Source organism: Physeter macrocephalus, chromosome 10 (assembly GCF_002837175.3).
Source record: "Physeter macrocephalus isolate SW-GA chromosome 10, ASM283717v5, whole genome shotgun sequence".
In the NCBI taxonomy this organism is placed as follows: Eukaryota; Metazoa; Chordata; class Mammalia; order Artiodactyla; family Physeteridae; genus Physeter; species Physeter macrocephalus.
Window position 1 is genome coordinate 53,029,133 of NC_041223.1, and position 24,375 is coordinate 53,053,507.

At 44.9% G+C, this 24,375-nt stretch overlaps 1 protein-coding gene across 6 annotated transcripts in view; it reads right to left on the bottom strand.

The window, feature by feature from the left end:
- Positions 1–404: 404 nt before the first annotated feature.
- SOBP (sine oculis binding protein homolog) overlaps positions 405–24,375 on the bottom strand; it is a 159,572-nt gene continuing 135,601 nt past the window's right edge. For all 6 annotated transcript variants that reach the window (XM_024115514.2, XM_028494590.1, XM_028494592.1 and 3 more), the window contains 2 exons: positions 19,125–21,065; positions 405–1,725 (listed from right to left, as the gene is read on the bottom strand). In XM_024115514.2, the coding sequence (XP_023971282.1) occupies positions 19,128–21,065 (1,938 nt within the window). In that variant the 3' untranslated portion in view covers positions 405–1,725; positions 19,125–19,127. The remainder of the gene's footprint in view (positions 1,726–19,124; positions 21,066–24,375) is intronic.

Consider the following 24,375-nt stretch of genomic DNA (forward strand, 5'->3'; position numbering starts at 1 on the left):
CCTCCCGCCCCCTTCCCTTGCTCCCCAATTTCATTTTTAAAAAGCGAGCTCGCTCGCCAGGTGTGTCCCCAAGCTCTCACAGCTCTAATAAATAAGGAGCACCTGTAAAACAGTAGCTTGACTTGTTAAGTGACTCTGTACAAAGGAGGATATAGAAATACAGTATGTACACCGCATCCATGGCCCCGTGGTGCTTCAAGGCCAGCGTGACTCTGTCTTGGCCTCGCCTGCCCACCACACCCCACCGCCCCGCTGCTGGTGGCTCAGCGGCCTGTGGGCGGGGGCACCTGGACCCCTCCAGAGGGAACAATTGCTTTATTGGAGTTAGTAAACAGATACACTGAATCACAAGGTGATTTGATTTTTTTTTTTTTTTTTTTTTTTTAGTTTTCTTCTTTTTTTTGTTTTTTTCTTATTTTTTCTTTTTTTTGTTTTTTTTTTCTGTACTCATCAGAATGGGATACTCCACGACTGTCTCACCAACTCAGTGCCAGTACACATGCTCTAGAGGACTTCTGGACTCGCAGCTACAACTGTACAAGTGCACACAAGAAAATCTACCCTGTTATCCTCCACCCACTGATTGAGGATCGAATTGCACATTTCTCTTAACCATGACAGGAGAAAGCAAACAGTGAAACAGAATCATGGGTGAGCTTTCTCACTTTCCCTCCTGTTTTCATTGGTTTGTCCATACCATTCTAATTATCATGAAAGGGCTCTGCATATAGAGAGATTGCTTCACTGACTTCCTGGATCACCGAAAGCCATCAGGGTTGAAATTTCATCCAAGTCTTTCGTGACGCCCAGCAAATATTCCCCCTCGGATTATTTTACACCTTGAGGGCATTTTGGTCTTCAGTTCAACACTCTTGCTCTGTTCCCAAATGGGGCGCTATTTAAGGGAATTTAAGGAGAAAGCTGAGAAGAATAAACATTTACCGAGTTCTCTTGGCATTCAGTCTCTGAAAAAACCACAGTATAAACTATTCATGCTGCTTCTTACATCTGTCAGATCGAAAATTAAAAGCCATAAAAGTGTAACACTGAAAATATGGCATTAAAAAGGATAAAGGTGGCCTTTGTAAAAATAACAAGAAAAGTATATTAGCCAATAAAATATTTTAACTCTTCATTTAAAAGTGCATCCTGGGCAGGACAGAGATGAATCTGAAGCATTGGGACTCCAGTATGATCCCTCTCCGCCGTCAAAACGTGAACAGTATAGGTCCAAAACCGTACAATGCAAATCACAATTCTTCGTGTAGCAGCAAAACCACAGCAGTTTTTAAAAAGATTAAAAAACGATTTTTGTTTTCAAATCTGTATCATCTTCCAGCCTCACCCTCTGAGCCTTGAAGATGGGGCAGGGAGAATACCTACATTGGTCCTTGTGGCTTGTTGGTGTTTTGTCGTTTTTTTGTTTTTTTTGTTTTTCTTTTAAACCAGGGGCAAAATCCCTAAGTTCCTCTGGGGAGAAGCAGAGATGGTGGCAGCAGGAAGGCTGGGCCCGCTTGGTGGGTCCAAGACGTGCTGGCTTCTCTGGGCTAGAGGCCACCGAGGGAGGGCTGCTTCCTCTGAGATGCTTAATGACAGGAAGCGGCTTTATTTGCTTGAGTTTTAGCCAGAGGGGGTGGTGAGCTGACCAGCTGGTGTCACTGGATGGCGAGACATGGTTTGCTCTGCGCCCTCTCTCCATGCAAGGTACCCTGTGAGTGAGCGTTCCTAGAAAAAGAGGAAAAGGGGTTTGTTAGAATCCACTAGACCAAACTACCCCCCACCCCCCAGGCTGGGGAGAACCCGGGCATGAATCAGAGCAGCACACTCCCCAGCTGTCAGGTCAGACTTACAACAAGGCCCCAGAACTGGGGCGGTGCAGCCTGATTTCCACACGACTTTCATTCACGGTTCTGTGCAGGATCAGCCCTGCCAGCTTTGTGTGAGGAAATGAAACTCGAGTCGCTTTTTGGAATACCATAATGAGCATGGAGCACCACGCCCTCACCCAAAGACTGCAGCAGCATCCTTTGCAACCCAGCAACGTTCACTCTCCACGTTACTGCACGCTTAACCGGCAGGAGGTCTTTGGAGTCGCCCAAGGGCATCCCAAAGCCAGGCAAGGTCATCGGGGGACGCTGGTGTTGCAGACCTCAAGCCTGTACCCCGTGTAACAGCCCTAGTGTCTGCTGCAAAGGAGGAAGGCCATGAGATGGACTTTTTAGCACGTGAAAAATTCCTGGGACACAGAGACCACTCTTCAGAGGTTTCCTACAGGGGCGACTGAGCTGGAAGAAGTGCCCCTCTCTGTGGGTCTGGCCTGACAAAGGTGAGCCACTCACATCGCTTCATATCCAGACCAAGCACAGGACTGGGATCCCAGGGCAGAAGGTCTGAACAGGACTGCTCACCAGGAAAGTCGGTTTCTGCGGAATGTCCACCCCAACTTTCTCCACAGACGTTGGGCTCTGCCTCTCTTATCCTTACTGGCTTATTTCATTTGCTACCAGTCTCTTGGCTTGAAACCTCCTAAGGACACTCCGTCACCCCCAGGAAGCAGCCATTCAGAAGTCATCCAACTAAACTGTGAAGTCCCTGAGGTCTGAGGCTGTGTCTGTTTTGCTCACATCCCTACACCCGGGGACAAATGTATTCAGCTCAACACACATTTGTCAAGTGAATGAGAGTCAAACAGCTCTTGTCCCCCATGTCCCAAAACGGTACTTTTTTTCCCCTGCCAATAAATGGGGATGTCAGATATGTGAACGGGAAAATTTGGCTAACGTGAGGTGGTGGGAGAGGACTTGTAAACATCTTTACAACTGTTGAGATTATTCCTAGACCAGTGAACAAATAATTTCAGGTGACAGAATGTAGAACTTGAAGGGACCCCAGAGATAATATACACAGTTTCCGCATTTTATAGACGAAGAAATGGAGGCCACAAAGAGAAATGGGGTGTTCAGAGTGTCTGTAGCATGAATTTAGCACAAGTGTGAGGAGGTCAAAATGCCCATTGGGAGGACTAAGTCCAAGCTTGTGCTTTGAACCCTGCTATCCAAATACTGGTGTTAATGGTAACCATAATAATGATCAGCCAAAAACAAGGTTTGAAAATCTGAATGTGCATGACAGGAAATGCCTGAGTTCCCCAAATCACATTAAATCACCAGATCTGTGTGCATTTAATATGTATATTAAATAACCAAAGTGAAAATGCAAAACACCACAAATATGCAATGGGAGTGGAGTTACAAGGTCATGGAAACCTTTCCATTTGGCATGGTCAGATTTGGAAATGTGGATATTTATCTCTGAATAAAGAGCTCACTTTAATTTCTTTCTTTTCTCCCTCTCCTTTCTTTCTCTCTTTCTCTCCTTCCTTCCTCTTTCTCTCTTTCTTTTTTCCTTCCTTCCTTCCTTCCTTTCTCCCTCCCTTCCTTTCTTTCCTTCTTTCTTTCTAAGACATAATGGTGAGAAGAGGTACAGAAACAAAAACACCAAGAGCCACCAACAAATGAGAAGTCACAAAGGATTGGGAAGAGGCCTTGGAAATGGACCCAAATGGATCCTAAGACATACTGTAGCTTCTTCTGGGCAGGATTTACTTTTGTTTAGGAAGCACAGCCTGGAACTTGCTTTGGAGGGAGGGAAACCATCCCTACTTCTGGGCTTGGGACTAAGAGTGACCAAATCTTGTGGTCAGAGAGGACCTCTGAATCCTTCTTTAAAAAGGGAAGAGGAAAAAACAAGGTGATGAATGGTTTCTTCCAGTGACTGAGAAACACCACCATTTTGAATTACTCACTCAAGAATGCTGCAACTGCTTTTTCAAGGGTGTAAATTGTTTCTTTAATGTAATCATGAACCCCCCAAAGAGGACTATTTCTCAAATAAGTTTCCTTATATTGAAATCGCCTTTGGACAAAGGCCACACATGGACAGCATCAGCCTACTTAGAGAAAATCTCAAGGTTTTCATAAGGGACTAGGAAAACGGGATTATAATGAGAGCCATTCTGGAACCTTAACTACAGCGTTTGCCATCCCAAACACTCTAATAATCATTATTATTCTCTGGTATCTATTATTGTCTGGTAAATAATATGTGTTTTCCCCCAAAGTTCTACAGGGTGCAGCTGCAGCGCACTCTATGGTTGGCAGCCCCACCCCTGCTGCTCGGAAAGCCTCCTCACGCCAAGCTTATTTCAAGAGAACGGCAAAGGAAGGATTCGTGCTGTCTCCTTCCCTCTCACCACACACTTGCCGTGTCTGGGACACCCACCCAGGCCAGATGGTGGCAGTGCAAGTCCCTCTCAGCGGATAACATTTGAGGAGGGGGTAAACTGAAGGCCCCCTCCTCTGTCCTCCTGGCTCTGGCTGGTTCAGGGCAGCCCCCATGTTGGCGACACAGGAATCAATGGAAATGAAGAACCAAGCTTGGGCATCACTTTCCTGAGAGTTATTCATTTGCAAGGTGTGAAACTCAAGAGTGGGGAGGAAGTGACCTTGGAGTTTTAGAAAGTGATCATGGCAGGAAGTTCCAGAGCCCAAGTCCGTTCCGACTCAGCCCCTGCTAGGCAGAGGTGTCTTATAGAACAGTCAGTCCGCTCTGTCTAAATTTCTTGATCTGAGTAAAGGGGAAATTTCTACAATATGTGAGACAGAGACGCAGGTTACAGCATGAACCCTACGTAGCCGTGTGACCTTGGACCTATTCCTTAACCTCCCCAAGCCTGGATTCTTCCTCTGTGAAATGAAGGCATGGGTGAGATTTTCTATTACATCTTCCATCTCTCATATTCTGGGATTGTAGGATCTTTGGACCCAAGCCATCATCAAGTATGGTGGTACACAGTTATCCATGTATAAGAAAGACTATTCATTTCTCTATCCTGAAGTCCCAAGTTTCAGAAAGAGTCTCCTTCTTTCTATTAATCACATACACACACTCTCACCTCTGGCAGAGATTTTTGGAGTGTCCCTTAATGCAGGGGGTTCTGGGGAAGTGGTTCTACTTGTGCCTCACATTTGGTTTTTCCTCTGAATTGGGGTTTGTCTGAAGGCAGGACAACCCAGGGCCCTGCCATGCAGAACATCTCACACACACACACACACACACACACACACACACACACACACACACACACACACACACACACCCTGTCCCATGGACCATGCTGCACCGTGTATGAAGACCACTTCCACAGTGCGTGGTCTCCAGCAGGCATGTACGGTCAGCGTCTGCAGAACTCCAGGCCCAGCTGCCCCTTTTGGCCAGAAGAATAAAGTCTCTCCCTCATGGACTCAGCTGCACACCTAGTGCCCTGAACAAGCCTCTGACCACCGGCAATTTCCCTTTCCATCAGGAAAGCATTGCTAAGAACGTGACTGAGTTACTCTCCTTTATCGCATAAGCATTGTCAGAGTGTCACAGAGAACAAAAATAGGCCTGAGTACCAATAACTTCTTTCAGTGTTGATATTGTCAACATACCATCATCCTCACCTTTTCTTCTTTGACCTTTACAGCCTGAGATGTATGCAGGTTGCATTTAAAAGGAAATTTTATAATTTCCAGGCAACCACTCCCAAAAGTAAACGTGTATCCAAAGAAAATGTCTTATTCTACATCCCATCAGAGTCCCCCCATGGCACAAGATTCCACCTCCACCAGGCAGCCTGCCTCCATTCATCTAATCTGTTTTCCGAACTTTTATTCTTCTTTGCTTCCTCAAATACCTCTGTCATTAGCATAATCAAAATCCAGTAGGTCTGTCCTGTCTTACCTGTCTAGAAGGCAAGCTCTCCAGGTCCATCATATTTATTCCCCAGAGTCCAAAATCCTGTGGCATCAACCCTATAATGTACAAGAGATGCCCGCTGCCAGGCCGCTTGCCTTTGTCCAGTTACCCCAGCCCTGCCCGTGATGCCACCTGGGCACATCGGCCCATCACTTATCACAGTTAAATACAGCTATTACGTGCTGGCTTCGGCCACGCTGTTTATCTGGGACAATAATGAGTCCCTGAGGACTGGACTGCTCTCAGGTAGCCACAGCTATTCCGGGACGCTCACAAGCATAGAACCCCGTGGTCAATGAACAGAGCCGCCTGCACCCGCTGATAAGGCTGGGTGTGATGCCAGACAGTGGTCTCCGCATCAAGCCCATCCCGGGAAGGGCTACGGCTTGGTGACGTTTTGCCAAAAAATGGTTCCCCCTCTCCTCCATCAACCATCGCTTCATGAAGAGTTCGGAAATGGCTTTTACCAAGTTGGAAACCGTTTTCATTTACGAAGTGGATGGTATCTCTTTTCTTATAGCTTGCTAATTGATGAAAGTAATTTAAAAATATCGCTTCTCTTTTCTAACGTGATTGCTATGGGAAATAACCCATGGTGAGGAGAGGGGAGTAGGGCCGAGGGTGAGCTCCAGCACCCCTGAGCTGCCCACGCCCTGGCTCTGATAAGCTAAGGCTCAAATTATTTAAAAGAAAGAAAATTAAACCAAACATGAGGCCTTGCTTTTCTTTTTTTATAATTTTCTCCTTTAGCGATATCTCTTATTTTACTCTTTAATCAATAAAAAATCCCAACCATACAAGACCCCCTACTGAGATAACTCCATCTTTAAATTTTTGTTTTACAAATTTAAATTTTGGTTTTCTTTGCTTAGCTGTTTCTAGGAGTTAAATGGGCAGAGAGACCTGTTTATTCATATGAGTGGCCAGTGCTATCTTGCTGACCTCTACAAGATCCTGAGGGACAAAGAACCCTGAGCCACAGAACCCCCTCTTGTGTACTTGCAAAAGCCTTTATCTTCACCCTGGACAATGGATCTCTTTAGCCACCTCAAATCTTTTTTTAAAACCTGGGAGTTTACGCTAAACAAATTACCCTGTCTCTGGTCCTTTTCTAAAAGCAGGCAGGGATTCATGACTAACTGCACACATTTTTACAAATGCACTGGAGCAAGTGGCTACATGTTTTTGTGAAAGAGAAAAATAAAATGAAGAATTACATGATATAGCTAATGTTTTACAAGAAATTTTGAATAAGAGCCTCAAGCCCTATGCCGCCTGGATTTCAGGACCAAGCACTTCCTATTATGGTTTGGGAAAGCTGCAGTGTTTTCAAAGAAAGTTATATTTACTGAGCACTTAATGTCAAATACTGCACTAGGCACTTTTATATATTTATTTCATTTTAAAACAAATATATTTTATATACTTATTTCATTGACACAACAATGCTATGAAGTATTTATTACTGTCTCCATTTTACAGATGAGGAAACTTTCCCAAGAAGGTTAAGGAACTTACTTGCTCAAGGTCACCAGCTAGAAAGGGGCCAAGCTGGATTGAAGTCCAGCTCCTACAACCTCAAAGTCCATGCTCGCCTCAGAGTGCTATCCCCTAGCCCAGGTTTCACCTCTCCCCTTCCTCACCCTGACAAGCAGGGGTCACAATGTCAAAGTTGGCAGGGGCCTTAGAGACAAAACTCTGAGAAATTATTTGCTAAGAAATAATAATTGCATTTTCATTCAAGTCCTATCCAATACACAAACCAGCTGATGCTGGTTCATGTGCCTTCCAAAAATTCTGCCTTGGACACAAAAGTAGATGTTTATTGTACTAAGATTGAGTCTGTTATTTATTTATATAATCTGAACACAGGCAGTCTAAGTTTAAAAAAAAAGGAAAGAAAGAAAAGAAAAGAATAAAAAGAACCTAGAGAAAAGAGCAGCTTTATATGGCAAGTAGCTATTGTCTGTGGATCAACAGACTTTAAGATTTTAGGCGAGGTCTGGAAAAGAGGTCTGACACTTTATTTACTCTTTACAACCAGCCTTTTAGCAGAAAGAGAGAGGGAGAAAGAGAGAGAGAGAGAGAAGGGCCTCATTTCACGGAAACTTCATGTAAAAAATAAGAGCAAGCATACTGATTCCCTGCTACCCCCCTCCAACAGCCAAGGAGATGGAGAGTGTGCTTAATAATTGCTTTTCTGCAACCCTTCCACCCTTCCACCCCAGATGTTCAGGTACAACCTATTTCCTCTCTGAAATCAGCTGCCCGGTGTGAGGCAGTGATGCCGTGGGTAGCAAAAGTATGACTCTGGCCCTTGGCACAGGGCGTGTAACTCAAGCAGCTTTGGTCGTATCCCGTGTCCCACTGAGGGGAAAGGCAGATGAGGACTCAGGTTCTAATCCTGGCTGCGCCACTCTGTGACCTTGAGCGTTTACTCTGTTTGTCCCAGTCCCTACTTATAAAAGTGGAACCAGACATCTTAGGAGAATTTCTGGAATCATTTCCCTAACCTCCGAGGTTGACAGCATTGAAATGTTTCGTTACCTCCCATTACACGTTGAGGGAAGACGTTCTGGGCTGCAGGGGCTACCATTACAATTCTTATAATGAGCACCTAGTATATGTATGCCAGGTGGGCATTTTACTTCTGTTGTTTACACTGGAGCCTGATAACGCTCTGAAGTATGGGTTATTATCTTCATTTTTTTGTATATAAGACATGCTCAGTGGTTTTGCAGGAAGATTCTGGAGCCAGGCTGCCAGTCAGATCCCAGCACTACCATTGACTGGCCAGTGACTCTGGGTAGGATATTCAACCACTCTGTGCCTCAGTTTCTTCATCTATAAAATGGGTTTAATAATGGTACCCCAGAGGGTTGTTGTGGGCATGTAACATCTGGAACACTGCTTACATATAGAGAGTGCTCAATAAATATTAGCTGTTACAATTATTAAATGAGAAAATGTAGGCATAAAGAGGTTATAAAACTGGTCCAAACTCACAGCTGGTTTTCAGATCCAAGCAGACCTCACTCCAGCCCTGGACTCCTCTCCCAGGCTTTGTAGCCTAATAGGACAGTAGCTCCATTTCCTGGGCACCTCTACCTATGTTTTCTTATCTGCTCCTCCCAGCAGTGTTATGACCTCGAGACTGAGGCTTGGGGAGGTAAAGTCGCTTCCTCCCTCGCTTACTACTTGGCTCTGCTGGGATTTGAACCCAGGCTGGCCCAACCCCAAAGCAGAAGTCTGTAGCCACCAAACCACACCGCTGCCTTCCTTCACTACCAGGAGCCCACTGTCACCACATGTAGAAGCTTCAGAAGGTGTACGACCTGGGAAGTTAAAAAAGATAAAAGGACATTTCCAAAAATTGCCACACCCCTTTAAAAGTGCCTGCCAGCCCTGGGAGGATCTGATTCAGCTTCTGTGAAGATCTCTGAAGGTGTCTGAGGTTGAGCAAGCCACGCAAGCCTTGTGGCTGCTCTTCGTTCCAGCGACAGAGCTTTGGGTATCACTAGGGCCACCGTCCAGGCTCCATGTCCATCCTCAGGGAAGTCCTCTGCTAGGAGAGCCGCTGCCTGCCTTGCGCACCCATTGGGCGACCGACGGCCTGCACCACGCCCTTCCCCACTGGCCTAAGGCTCAGATGAGTTGGGCAGTCAGAAGGGTGGAGCCCCTATTTCCTCGGCAATCTGGGGCCCGGCCAGCATCCCCCTTGACTGAACTTTGGAACGTTGTGAGGTTTCCTTCCACTGTGTGCTATGAAACCTCTTAGGTCTGCTCTGGGCACAAAGAAAAGAGCTCATCCTCCCCTTGCTTTGCCACAATGGCTTTACATACGTAAAACATAGATGTGGCAGCTCTCGCTGCTCACACTGCAGCGGTAACATCCCGCAATGTTTAGAATCCACCGCTGGTAATGAGCCTGTCGTCAGAATTCAACGATCAGCTCAGCGATGCTAGTCTTTCTCTTGCTTCACTCCTCTGCTCGAGGTCATGGTGACGTTGCCTGACGTACAGAGTACAAGTGCCACAACCTCCGGCTCCGCTGCCCACCTGCTCTCCTCCAGCCCCGCCCCCTCTGCGTCTGCAGCCAAGCCCTTCACTCCAGCCGAGCGAAGGGCAAGGTCATCCCTCACGTGACTTCCTCTTCTCCGCACCTGTGGCTCTCGACATCCTACTGCCTCTCTTGTTCCTCCACCCCCGACTGCAAGTTCAAGGCCCTCCCCAGTTTTAGAACCTAACTCCAAACTCACCTGCTGTATGGAACCCTATCCTGGTAACTCCATTAACTATGCCTCCCCTGACACTCTTCTCGTTCATTCACTCAATAAATACTCATGTGCCCATCCTGCCAGCCCCAAGCTAGGTAATCAATTACAACAATGTGTGAACTGCCCCCGTTCACACCAAAGCCCTCTCCAAAGCCCGCTGTCTACAGTGTCATATCTGTTTGCAGGTCCTGCATAATGCTTGTAATAGTGGCCTTGGTTATTTCTTGCCTCTCTCAGGTTATTAGCTCCTCAAAACAAGTCTAAGACTCCAGCCACTGCCTCTCCCACTTTTTTTTTTCTTTTCCCTCCCTCCCTCCCTCCCTCCTTCCTTCCTTTCTTTCTTCCTTCCATCTCTTAATAACAGTGTCCCTGCATGGAGTCAGTATTCAATACAGTTCGTTGAAAATGGATATGTTTTACCCTCTAGGGAAGTAAATGAAGACTATCTTTGAACCATAAATGAGTGAAAGGGGACTGCCTCCCTCTGTTCGGATATGATTAAGAGTTTATTAACTTTCATGGGTCGTAATATATTAATTAAGTATAAATTAACCATTCTAAATATAAGTTTTTAAAAGTTACTATCCCTGTGCATAACACACACACACACACACACACACACACACACACACACACACACACAGAGCTGAGACACAGAACAAGTTGATCGGAGGATCAGATAGTGGGAGGTGCTATCAAAATCAGAACCCTGAACGAGTGACCACTCAGCTTCATTTGCAAGGTCATAAGGTTTTTCCACAAAAAATTTTTCATAGTTTTTCAACTAGTATTTGGGATTCAAGTTGCTCAGACCTTGGTGGATATGAAAATAGACCTTCAGTCCCATGTTTACGATGTCACCGTATTAAATGAGAGGAATGGAGGGACCTGGATATATTTTTGGTTTGGCAAATTGTAAAACTATTATTTTTCAAACATTTGGGGTTTGGCTAAAACCAAAACTTATTTTGCCAAGCACTTTGGCCTTAATTTTTAAACCCATGTGTATTTTAAAAGAAATTCAATCTATATGTTTCTGACTCATTTACACTTAACTCATGAAAATGCTGTTTGGTAAGAGCTATTAGATGTCCAAGCAAGTTTATGAGCCCTTTTAAGCCTTCTTTTCCTCGTTCTTGCCAGAAAGTTGTATTTTGCCAGCCATAAAGAGTGTGAGCCCCAGAGGCCTGTGGTCAGTTTGAAATTTATAACCTCTGAAGCTTAAATGGATTCTGACTTGGAAAAAGGATTCTTTCCCTCTCCTCTTTTTCATATTAAGTGCTCAAACAGGCTACTTATGATAAAGATGGGATCCTATGTCTCAGTTTCCAAGATGGCTGAGGGTGAATAGTGAATAATTCAATCTAACCACCAATAAACTGCCTCTAAGACATTTTGGAGGAACAATATGACACTTTAAGTTCCTCTGGACACAGATCCAACAGTCTAACGGAAAGTGTGACTAATTACTCTTAGGATAAGAAAAAGAGGTAGGAATCAACATGATTCAAGTTGAACATTTTACCTTTGGGGGACTTGGAAATTCTTTAAAAAAATCACAGACAACCAATCCTGTTTATGACTTTTTATATATTTAAAAAATAAGCTGAATCTACTAAAAACGACATTTGAATTAAAACCAGAAAAGCAGGAAGAACGTGCATGTATGCTGCAGTGACTTCACCCTGTATCTACTGTATGCTCAGATGATGTTCAGATACCACTCAATTACAGTATTCTAGTGGGAGAACGCTTTTGGATAAAGTACTTAAAAATGGCTTATAAATATTTAAAGTATAAGCATCTAACAAATCATAATGACAAAGTTTTACATTTAACTGCATGTGCTCCAAATATCTTGAAATTACTCTAAATATGGGTTTAAAATATCAAAAGGGCTTGTTGATGGGATGCAGAACTCTGCAGAGAAACTTAAACCTGATTGTTCTTGTTCTCACAGCACCCAATAGGCACAATGTGTAAAGGGGGCGTGTGTAGATTTCCTTAGAAAAAGATCATGCTACAGCCTGAATTTCCAAAACAAGAGTTGAAGGATGAAATATAGGGTTTCCCCTTCTCTCACCAAATGCAACTTAGCCACTTTGCTTCTAGATAATTTGTTATTGTAGGTTGGCTCAAATTTAAGACAGTAACATCTTAGAAACAGTTGGAGAACGAAGCCAGCTGCAAGGAGGATATCATTACAAATTGAGACACATGTTATATGGGAATACCATTCATTTTCAATACCAGAAACATGTCTGGGGAAATAAGCCATGCAAATGAGGGAGAGATATACTTTCTAATTGCATTTTTTGGACATTAGGTCAATGCTTCATATCCAACGGGTCCACAATGTATGTTTCTCCCTTCTGTTCTTCTGTCACATTCTTACTTCCCTTTTTACCCAAAACAAAACACAGCTTGCTATCGAAGAAACACAACAAAGCAGAGGTTCAAAGGGGGAACTGATGAGACAGCCAGCGTCGCAGCCAACTGTCTGGATGGAATGAGTCCGGGGAGCCCCGGACAGCTTTGATTGTCCCAGTCCTGACCCTACGCCCACATGGAAAGGCAGGTCTGCTCTCGTGTTCCCTTCTCTCTATTCAGACTTGTGTGTTTGGTAAAAATGCACAAGCATGTTGTTGCTTATGGCCACAGCTCAGTCCTAGGAGCTCAGAGTTAAGGGATATCAGGAGCTACTTGAATGGTGTCCAATTTAAGAATGTTTAGTACACTCAGGAGCTTTTTAAAGCACAAAAGATGCTTTAAAAGTTTTGTTCTTATTGTTCTTTGCTTTTGCTCCAGTCATTTTCACTAGAATCTTTTAAATGACCCCCTTGAAATAATTTGTGTGTGTGCATTTCCCCTTGCTGATGGCAGCTCGTTCTCAATCCTGACCCCACCCTACTTTTTTCTCAAGCAGAATGCCGTGGAAATCCGTAAATCTGGAGAACAGCTCTCCGTGGTTAGTACTGCAAGCTGGCATCTGAGATGGCATTTACTCCTTTTCCTTGAGAATGGGACCCTGTTAAATGATGCCAGTGCTAAATTGTTTATCTTTTAAACTAATTTATTTGTTTCTCTGAAATGAATTCCTTTTATGTTTTTGAGGCATTTGTAAAAAAAAAAAAAAAAAAGTTTACACATGCAGAATGCATTGCCTTAACATGCATCCACGTATATTTAAACCAGAAACTGAAGAATACAAAATAACTCTGGGTGGGATAGGGTGAAGGAAAACAGAATGGCCACCCTCTGTCCCTTTGACACAATCTCTTCAACAAGAGAGTCTGGAAAAGGCAGAGTGGTGGTGGTGGATGGTGTTCTACTACATGAGGTAAGTGTTCCAGGCTGCAGTGTATTTTGGTCCTCAAACACCTCTGCCCCTCGGTGATGCTTGTCTGCATGAAGGTAGGTGTAAATGATTGAAGCAGTATGCCCAGGAAGTCGCTTGAGCCAGCAAGGGAGTGATTCATTGGAAACCAGACAGGGAGCTTATTTCTAGTGCCCTTCTGGGCAATGGCTTGTTAGTAGCTGGCTGAATGCTTTCACCTTTCCAAGCACACTCTCTCCAGGTGAAGAAGCATGCTATAGGGAGCTAGAGGGCTTGGTAGCGCTCCAAGACACGGCCATGCCAATGCCCTGGTGTTTACTGATCCGTCCACTTCTCCGACTCAAGCCATTCTCCTCCCTTGGCCTCAACAGCAGGGTAGAAGGTTTTCCACTGAAGGACAGCATCTGCCTATACAGCACAAACTTTGAAAGTCCAAGTGCTGGGGAAGTGTCTAGCTTGTTTCTTTCCTTGCTTCCCCTTTCTTCTTTCCCATAGGCACTCACAGGTCATAGTAACTTGAAGAAAAGTCTATCATCCTTTGCATTTTGTCACTAAGGCAATCTTATTGAGGCAAGGGCTACATTATGTAGCTGTAACAGTGATTCTGCAATATTAGGTCCACAGCAAAAATTACTAAAAATAAATTCCAAGTTTTAAGGGAAATTTACAATTAATTCAGCTTCCTCAGAGTAACAAGAAAAATTTCTGTCAGGTGCTGCTTGGTGATAACATAAAATAATCTTTCAGAGATGTAAGGCATACTTTTTCTGTAGCCAAAATCTATGGACTGCTCCTCCCAAGAAAACACCTCCGTGAGCAAGCACATAAAGCTTTCCACAAAATTCCAGAGGGAACAGCTGAAGGCTGTGCATGGACAAGTCTATGGAGACCAGCTCCGGGGAGCTGACACACAGATCGGGAGGTCTGGAGATCAGGGCCAGGACTCGCGCTGCACTGCCTGACCCTGAGGATCCTGGCTAAAGCTCACGCACTAAGCACTTCTCTTCCCTCACCCTAGCCCCAGCCCTGCTGAAGATGGAGGGCTATGGCTACCTCTGAAAGAACTAAATACCCGGTCACATATGTCATTTCCTATTCCATCATAATCTGATTGAAATAATACCTAAAGCCAGGTGCCTGCACATTAAAACCCTCCTTCAACCCCCTTGTCTTAAAGGTTAAAAGAGACCCGGCAACACTGAACGAGATGTGTCTAAGGCCAACCTTGACACTGTTCACCCAGAAAATTCTCCTCTATGAGTCTGAAATGATCACAGCTAAGCAGTCTCTCAGGTCCTCACCACTCAAACGTGCGCATGACGCAGACCTGGCCGTTCCTCACTGCTGGCTCTTTGAATAACCTATACCTAGAGCTGGGCAGCCATCTGCATCCTGACAGACGGGCAGAACTTGAACATCAGGGATTACGTCACCAATGAACATTTCCAGTAACCAAGTATTAGAACATTAAAAATCTCAAGTCTGGCAGAGGATCTGAGCACACCCTACTTGTGCTGATTTCCTCCTCTCAGTCACAGTTTTTCCTCTTTTCCTTGCTTTCGTAGTCGGCACCCACAATCGCGTTTCAACGGCATGGACTTGACTTTGCAGACAGCCAATCCTCTCAAACTTCTCAGCTGGAGAAACCAAACTGGCAAAACCTTACCTGCCACCTCCACCCTTGCGGCTTTCCTAATGAGGCGAGTCCCCTGCCCCCTTCTTGAAACAGTCCTTTCTGGGGTTGTGGCTCCGTGGCCAGACTAATAATTAAACTCTAAACTCCAAAAAAGTCCAAACGACAGCCCCCTTTCTTCAGCTCTCCCAGAGGAAACAAAAAGTGGAAGGAACTCTTGCTGCTGAGGCTAGGGGAGCATCTCGGAATGGGGGCCGGGGACAAGACTCTTGGATTTTCTTTCTGGTTTTAGAAACACATAAGAAATTTGGGAGCCACAAAGGTGGGAAGTTCTTAGTCTTGCCGCTCCTCGGGAATGGAAAAAGTGAGGGTGAAAGGGTTACTCATGGTACACATTTTTTCCATTGATTATTTTACTTAAAGAGAAGATGTCATTTCCCTGGAAAATCAAGGAGGGGGGGATATTTTCTTTCGAATATCTTCAAACATTTGCAAATGGTTACTCTGAACTCCCCAATGTACCATAAACAAGTGTAAACTGTAGAAATACAGAAAATGTACAAATACAAACAGCCATCCCCCAAGCTCAAAGGCAAAGACAAAGAAAGGAGTATTCCATTTGTAAATGGAATTCTTTGTGGAGAACAGTTTGGGAAATGTTTATACATTGTTTTCCTTATTATTTGGGGGGATTTTTTTTTTTCAGCTTACAGAAGCGTCTTAAAAGTTCAAGATTAAAGGAAGTTTCCAACCTTTTAAAATCGTCGACTAAACTTAATTAGCTCTGCATCTAGGAAAATATCTGCTCACTTAAATGATTTGTAATCATATCAACAAACCAGAATGCATAAAGTCAGGTAACCGGGAACAGAATAACTTCAAAATGCAAAAAAAAAACACCCCTGTGATTGGCCAAGAACTAGCAAAAATGATGTCTTCTTTGAAGGTAACTGTAGCTGCCTGGATTACTGATTTCAAGACACAGTCTGCTTTGAATCTATTTTAAATGATTTTTTAAAATAGTAATACAGCATGAAAATGGTGGGCATAGTGAAAATGAAGAACCCAGACGAAAGTTACTGACAATGAGTCACCAACAAGCACAAGGAGAAATCACTCACCTGCGCCTCATCCACCACAACTCAGCCCAGGTTTGGTTTTGGTTTTTTAATGCTTTCCCCTTTGGCTTTAACTTGTCACCAAACAGTGTTCACTGTCAGGGCACAAAAGCCATGCAGTTCTTTACTTAACGGATGCATTTCCAGTTTCCGTAACCATATGCATAGGCTGGGTTTCTGAAGGCACAGAAGAAAAACAGCACCACGTGTGCACAGAAAATCAGGAAGGGTCAGAGAATGTGAGTGAATTACGGCAGGTTGAGACTGTGCTGTGAGCTGACACGGAACTACAGAGGGCAAGAGGCAATGCGATTTAGTGGAGCAGAGGTGTTCTTCCCACACCTTAAATCACTCACCTTGTCACCCCACTGTAGCTGGCAAAGCCTGAGAGTCTCTGGCTTTAGAGAAAAGCTGTAATTCCTTGCGGGACCCATCATAAAAAGAACTTTCTAATCTCAGGGGGATACGGGCAATTTCATCATTGCATCTTCTGAAAATGACTGAAGCCAGGTTAATATTTTTAGTAATGACTCTGGTCCACATATAAGACCCTAACCTGATTCTTTATTCAGAAACATATATCATCCAAATAGCCATCATATATTTCATGCTTTTATGTTCTTTTGACCCTATACTACTTATGGACTAGCGACACTCTTCCTGACCTGGTCACTTCTCACTTTAGTAATGGTAGTAAAATCTTTCACCCTCTCGTTCTTCCTTTAATGTCATTTGAATGAGTGACACTAGAATGTGTTTAAAATAACAATTCCTGATGCTTTTCTGGCTTTCTAAAGGCCATCACTTTTTTTTGTCCCACACCTTCCCATTACTCACTGCTTTGTCAACCAGATTAAATTACTCTGGTAGAGAAATCAGGGGCCTTTTCAAGTGAGGTGACTATGAGAAGGCTGAGACTGTCTTTGGAGAGCAGAACTTGCAGATATAAAATCAAGGATTGGTGAACTGATTTTTAGTATTCTGCTCCTACTGGCAAAGCCATCAATGGAAAAGGAAGCCTCAGACTATGGTGGCTGAGAAACCCTTCTCACACCACCCAGCAAGGCCCCTTTCACTGGCTCTGAGCTTCCCAAGCAAACTCCTGGCCGTAAGTCAGGTAAGGTAGGTGCCCTTGTAAATATGCTGACTTAGAGACAATGGTTTGGACGCACCACGTCAAGTGTTCTGGTCCACATCTATATTTCCTACCGTGGAGTAATGGGTTGGTATTCTAGGTTTTTCATTGTTGTTGCTGAAAAAACTGAGCACGCTAAAAACAAACAAACAAACAAATACCATCTAACCACTTAGAGAAGTTGGTAGGTAGGCTTGGTTTTTGTCTAGGAACTTTCCCCCAAGACAACGGAGGTGGATAAAAGAATTTTATCAAGTAGGGTAATAAAGGGACCTATTAACCTATTCTCCTACAGTGGTTCAAAGAAAATGTAGCCCTGGAGTCAGACAGCCTACATTTGAATCTCAATGCTGCTTATTAATTTGGTAATCTTGGGCAAGTTACTTAATTTCTATATCTTAGTTTGGTAAAATGAAGACAATAACAATTGCCAAATGGATCCTAACCCAAATAAATACTACTGAAAAACACTTAAAGAGAAGGACCTGCACATACCAATGTGAGCAACTGTTCTTCCTAGAAGGTCCACTTCTCCTACCCAGGACTCCTTCCTCCCCGGGGTACATTTCCACCAGACGGTAAATGCCTTGGGGGCAGGCACTGCACCATATTCACCTTTGTAACCCCCAGCTCCTGGAAGGAGCTGTGCATAAGTTATGTGCTCAGTAAATATTCATTTCCCTTCCTTTCCTCTCCATAAATAGTTGATAAACCTCAGCAGAACATTATTAGCCTGTTTGCTATCCTTGTGGACAGAGGAGAGCGCTCAGGCTCTGGGTCCAGCAGGCCTGAGTTGAATACTGGTTCCCTCACTTACCAGCTCTGATTTGGGCAACATCTCCAAGCCTTATTTTCCTCCTTGGTAAGATGCAGACGATGCTTATTCCACCAGGTTTGTTGGGAGGATCAAACAAATGAGGCTACATCTGGCTACGCTGGGCAGACATGCAGGCTAGTTTCCCTCCCCCTTACTGAAATTCTGGCCTCGTTATTTATGGCTCACTTGGTATTAAGCAGGATTCCGGACCCTCCCCTGCCAGAGGTCAGAGATGTGCGCTCTCACCCACTTCAGTGATGTTGCCCTTTTCCCTGTCAAAGCCTCCCACTGCCTGGAAAAGTGAGCACCTCACCCACTGAGCTGCTGAGCCCCCAAAGGGGAGAAAGCAAAGCTGGTCAGTGATGCTTGAGGCCCACCCTGGGAAATGCTGGTTGGTGACAAATGAAGGAAGAGACCCCATGAACACGAGCTGCTCCAACACCCTACCAGGCAAATGGGGCTTCGTGGCCTGGGTTCAGCTGGCATAGGATGTAAGAAGGTTAGATTTTATTCTCATCTTGCAAATGGAATCCCCTGGTTATTGAGAACACTTGGTGAATTAGGACATTCTGCCAGTGACTCTGCCAACTCCAGGAAGTGGCTCAGCTTGCCTTTTACCACAGTCCTGTAACCTCATGACTGAACATCTACTGGTCCCACGTAATCTCTCCTTCCTCCCCACATCCTCTTCTACTTACAGGGATGAGCCTAACAATAAAAGTGTAATTAGTAGATAGTGTTTCAATGCAGGTTCAAGCATTGGCTTTGTCCTTAAGTAAGTGACCCTGGGCGTGGCACTTACATGCTGTGACTCAGTTTCCTCATCTGTAAAATGGGAATGATGTTGGATCAAGATGGTGAGAGTGTGTGACCACACAAGGTGTACTGTAAAACACGTAAGGTAAAACCATGATTATCAACACAACTCTCGCGCGCGCCTCTGCCCTGTAAGAAGTAAGGAGGGGTGCACTGACTCGTGTGGAGAAAAGCCCCGGTGTACATACAAACCTTTTACTTATTCTGATTTCTAATTCGGAGGCACCTCCTTTTGAGCGGAGGCTCCAGGTCCTCGGGCCCGGCGCTGAGCATGGGCGAGGAGATGATGCACGGAGCCATGGCAGTCTTCTCCGCGGGTTTTGGCACAGGCTGGATCACGCAGCCCGTCTTGGGCAGCATACGCAGAGCGTACGCGTGGTCCTCGTCCGCGGGGTTATTAAGGTTCGGGTCTGACTTGTCGCCTCCCGCCAGGGCCTCCTCCCCCATCAGCTTTTTGGCCGCCTCCCCGTCCAGGTGGCAGTTGGAAGCACAGTTGTTCTCTTTGACGGACTCCAGCTCGCTCACCGCGGGCTCCTCCGGCGACAGCAGCTTCTTGGGGGGCGCGGGAGGCGGCGGCGGCTGGGGCTGCTCAGGCGGCGGCTCGGCGCCCTTGGCGCCCTCGGCGGCGGCGCCGCGCGTGCCGTTCACAATGACGTTGCAGGCCGCGGCGGCCTCGGGGCCCGCGGGGGCGCCGGGGCCCGGGTCGCCGGCGGCGGGCGGGCTGCAGTGGCCATCCCTGCAGCCGCCGCAGGTCCTGCGCTCCGCGGCGCCCGGCTCGCGCTCCGCCTTGACGTGCGCGTGCAGCGCGCGGTGGATCACGTTGTGCAGCCGGGCCCGGTGGCCCACGGTCAGGTCGATGACGCCGTCCTGCGGGCCCTGCAGCACGCCGGGGAAGCCGAGCTGGCCGCCCGCGCCCGGGGGGCTGCCGGCGCGCCGCGTCAGGTCCACCACCTCGCTCCGGCCGTGCTCCGCGGGCGCCAAGCTCAGGGCCTGGCCGGAGCAGCCGGGCGGCGAGTCCGCGGACTTGGACGAGCCCTGCTTGGAGTCCCGGGGGGACAGGGAGTGTCCGCCAGGCTTGCCTCCCGCCGCCGAGGAGTCGCCGGGGGCGCTCGGAATGAAGTTCTCCCCGTTGCTGGAAAATCCGTTGGGGGGTTTGGAATCATTGATATGAGGGACGGGAATAGGGATGGGGATGGGCACGGGCAGGGGCACGATCACGGGGTACGGCACGAGCAGGGTGGGCGGCGGCACCAGCGGGGCGAGAGACGGCAGCCCGAAGTTCATCATCTGGGGTACGGGCATCGGGCCATTTGGCATCATGCTCACTGGCGGGAAGGGGAGACTCGGCAAGGGCGCGCCCGGAGGTGGCGGGGGGAGCAGAGCCGGAGGGTTCCCGGGCATGGTCGGGGTGCTCGGGGGGTGGATATGGGGCGACAGCATGGGCCGGTGCATGGGACTGGAAGTGGGGCCCAGGTTCCTGGGGCCGCCGGGCGGGGGCCCGATGCCGGGGAGCATGGGGTTGGAGAGAGGGCTGTTAGGGTTGGAGGCGTGGTGCGGCGGTCCGCGAATGAAGGGCGGGCGGATCTGCTGCATGATCTGCTGCTCCATGAAGACGGGCAGCGGTACCGGGCCGCGGTTGGTCATCACCATGGGAGGGCTGCGAGGCGGGACGCCGAGGGGAGGCCCGATGCCGGCAGGTGGCTGGACGGAGACAGGAGGGATGTTTGGAGTCTCGCTAATGGGCATGGACTTGGGCACCGGCGTAGGGATTTTAGTGACAGAGCAGTTGGCAGCGTCAGATGGAGAGACGGTGGTGGACACCGATGGGCCAGGGCCCTGGCTTTGGCCAGCTGCAGCCGCCGGGGAGGGGGCCTTCCTGCGAGCATCTGTTAGAGGGATATTCCAGGAGTCTGGAGTGAGCAGCTGTACCCCAGTGCCTTCTGCTTTATTTTCCATGGGAGGGTGTAATGTGCTGCACAGCCCAGCTGGGAGATTGGCCTGTGTCTCTTTGTAGAAAATGTCCATTTTGTACTGATTGAGACATTTTGCACTGCAGAACTGAAGCCTTCTTTCCCCGTCCCCAAAATCCAGGTATTCTTTTGTGTGTCTTATGTGCTTACACCAGTCACATACCTACAACACAGTAATAAAGAAGAAAAAAGTCAGGTAAACAATTTCCTTTGGTAGATAGCGTTTCATGTTTTACATGAAGGTTCTTTCAGACTTTATCATAATTTTTCAAACAGGCGGAAGTGTTTCCTTCTAAAAGGTACAATTCTTAAATGTTTGTAAAACAATTTCTCTTCGGAAGCCAGAATTACTTTATAAATATTAACTCTTCAGAATAGCAATTACCACCATCTCCTATTTTAAAAAAAGAAAAAAGAAACTGTGTTATCCCATTTAAGCATGACTTTAAGGTAGATCTAACAAAAAAAGAGTACATATACCTGCCCACATAGTTTCACTGGTCAAAGAGGCTCATTGTACATGCAAATCTAAATAGTTTTGGTGAGAATTCTCCAGAAAGTTCAGTGGACTTTGAAATATAGACCCTTAAAATTTTCTCATGCAAAGTCACTTTACACTATTGACTGTTGGATAATGCAGTTGGAAGGGCTGTGCTGTGTTAACCAATAACACATAGCACTGAACATCACTATGCCTGGCTTCCAAGGGGAAACTTGGAATTAGTCATGAAGTCTGTGTGAGGTTTAGCTATTCCCAACCTGTGATGTTGCAGCAAGCTAGAATTATTTTTTGAGCTGTTTGCCCACTCTCTCTCAGTAGTCAGAATTTTTGGTGACATTTCTTGGCAGGCAGTCTTATTTAACAACTTTTCAAACACCAGAGAACGTTTTCCAAAAGTTTTTATGGCTTTTCCCCCCTTCAAATCTACTCCTGGCAAAAGAGAGACATCACCAAATTTATTTTAAAGTTGGGCTGCAGAACTAATTAAAGGCTGAGAGCTTTTCCCAACTGGAAATCACTAGACATCAAAGTTCAAAAAATAGTCATTCTCGGCTTCAGAACCCATTACTTTGGAGAAATTATTGTGATTTCATTAACACATTAATTTTGTAACACCATCAGCTCTCACAGATGGTGAAGACATGATCTACAATTCAAATACGACTCTTGTTTGCACAAATGTCTTTCCTTCATATGGCATTTTAAACAAGAATTAATATGAGTAATCTTGCCATAGCTATAAACAGATAAACAGATGTCAAAATTTTCAATGGTTCTTTCAGTGCCTTACTTTTTTGACTGAACATTACATACACAATCTTTTTTTCTTTTTCTTTTTTTTTTTTTTTTTTTTTGGTCATTTCCTCAACATTCAAGCCATACAGCAGCAGAGGAAGAATTCTGAAACACAATGCGATGGTGAGTTCATTGAATTTGCTTCTCTCTTCAGTAAAGCCCTGGTTCCAGTATTGCTCTAAATGGAACCCTGTTTTTGTTGAGGAGAGAGTCTGTTGTTCTGTTGCTGGTGCATGTTGCTTTTTTAACTACGGTAAACTGATAGCATTAAAAGATGATAAATTTTAATAATGATTGGCCACATAAACAATGCAAAAACAACATATGCTGGGCACTTGATTACTAATCTCATTGAACTCTCAGCTTTCCTAGACTGTAAACAGTGGTGGCATGCTAGTATGTGATTGTGAGTGTACACACTCGTGGCAGATGTAAGTCTGTTCGTGTAAATCCACTCTTTTCCTTCTCACTTTTTTTCCCACTGATATCTGCAGGTGATATACTTGATGGTGTGAGATCGAATGACAAATACTTATTGGCACACATGAGCTTTTTGTTTAGTCTCATATGAAAATACCCTTTCAAAATGCTTGTTGCAAAAAAAATAAAATCAATGCTAAGATACTTCTGTGTTTCACTACAGTGTTTCAAGTTTCTCCAGAATTAAGAGGGTTTTTTTTTTCATAGTTGAGATGTCTAGTTTACAAATAAGCACAGAATTGCCTCTGATGAGAAGAGACACACAGAATCTATCAGACTCTCAAAATTCTCATCTAGGTAAAGGTTAAATAAACTAGTAGTGAAAACTTGATGCATGTAAGTTATTATTTTTAAAACCTGATCATTTTTTAAAGTTAATGTATAATGACATGACATTTAAATTCCAATATGAAATAAAGCCACCTGATTCTGTTTCAATATTAGGCATCCATAGAAAGCCTAAAATGTCAACTTTTAAGCTTGAAGTGAAGGATCAAATATAGCTTCTTTAATTATGAACTAAAAAAAAATTATCAATGAATTAAGCTAATTAAAAAAATATACCAAATTTTCTGGCATATTTCTTTTGGATCGTATTTTTTAACCATAAGGGGAAAGAGTTTTCTGAAATCCTTAATTGGTCTTCAAATTGCCAGATTGAATTATTTGCCTCCAGAGGATTCCTCTGTTTCCTCAAGCTAAATAAATATTTTCAAGTAGAGTCACAAAAAATAATCTAAATATAACTTAAATGTTCTCCCTTCACTTTCAGTAATTCATTGACGAATAAGGAATGCTCACAGATCTATCCCAATTATCCAATGAGGATTCTCCACCATATTTTATCTATTTCACATAAAAAGAATTACAGACATCAAGGTTCGAAGCAAATTCTATTTCATCAAATTTTCCAGTCAAAGCAAAAGCCTAATGGTTACCCTACTTGATTTTCTGCAGCATCCCACAGTGTTTAGGTAATAGTGTGACAGTTTATGACAATCTCATTTTGGGTAAGGAGTGTGAATGTGTGTGTATCCTTGTCTTATTACATTTCAATTCTGAACACTAGTCTAAAAATACAATAAGGCAATCTTTCTGATGAAGCAAAAAATTATTTGGGAAAAAAACTGTCACTTAAGAAATAATGAATCATGTCCGTCTTACAGGACACATCGTTTAAGATTAGGTCAATGAATTTATGGCACAAATGGCTGTATCATGTGAAGCAATAAAATGCAGCACATCATTCATTCTACATCTAACTAATACACTTCTAGTAATTAAAGATTTCGTCATAAGAGCCTGAGCTGATTACTTAAGATGTGGTAGTTAGGTGAAAATATATACTGTAGATCTTTCTCTTTAATAAAGAACATTTGCATATGCATGAAATACACAGCATGTGTCTCATAAACTATGGTTTTTCTGAACTGTGGTGTTACGGGGTATTCTTCCCATCTTTTTTCCACAGACGGCTTTAATTTTTTTTTAACTTTTTGAGGCATTATTTTTTCCCTCATTATGCCAAGAAGTACCAAAATTCCTTCAGATATTTTAGAAGATAAAGACTAAGAAGTGCAGAGCTCAACTCACTGGGCTCTGGAATGATTTCCCCCTAATTCCACCCGGCTTTGTTTCTGTTGGAATCTGGCCTCTTTGGTTCCACTTCTCTCCCTAACAGGTCCCAGATTGGACG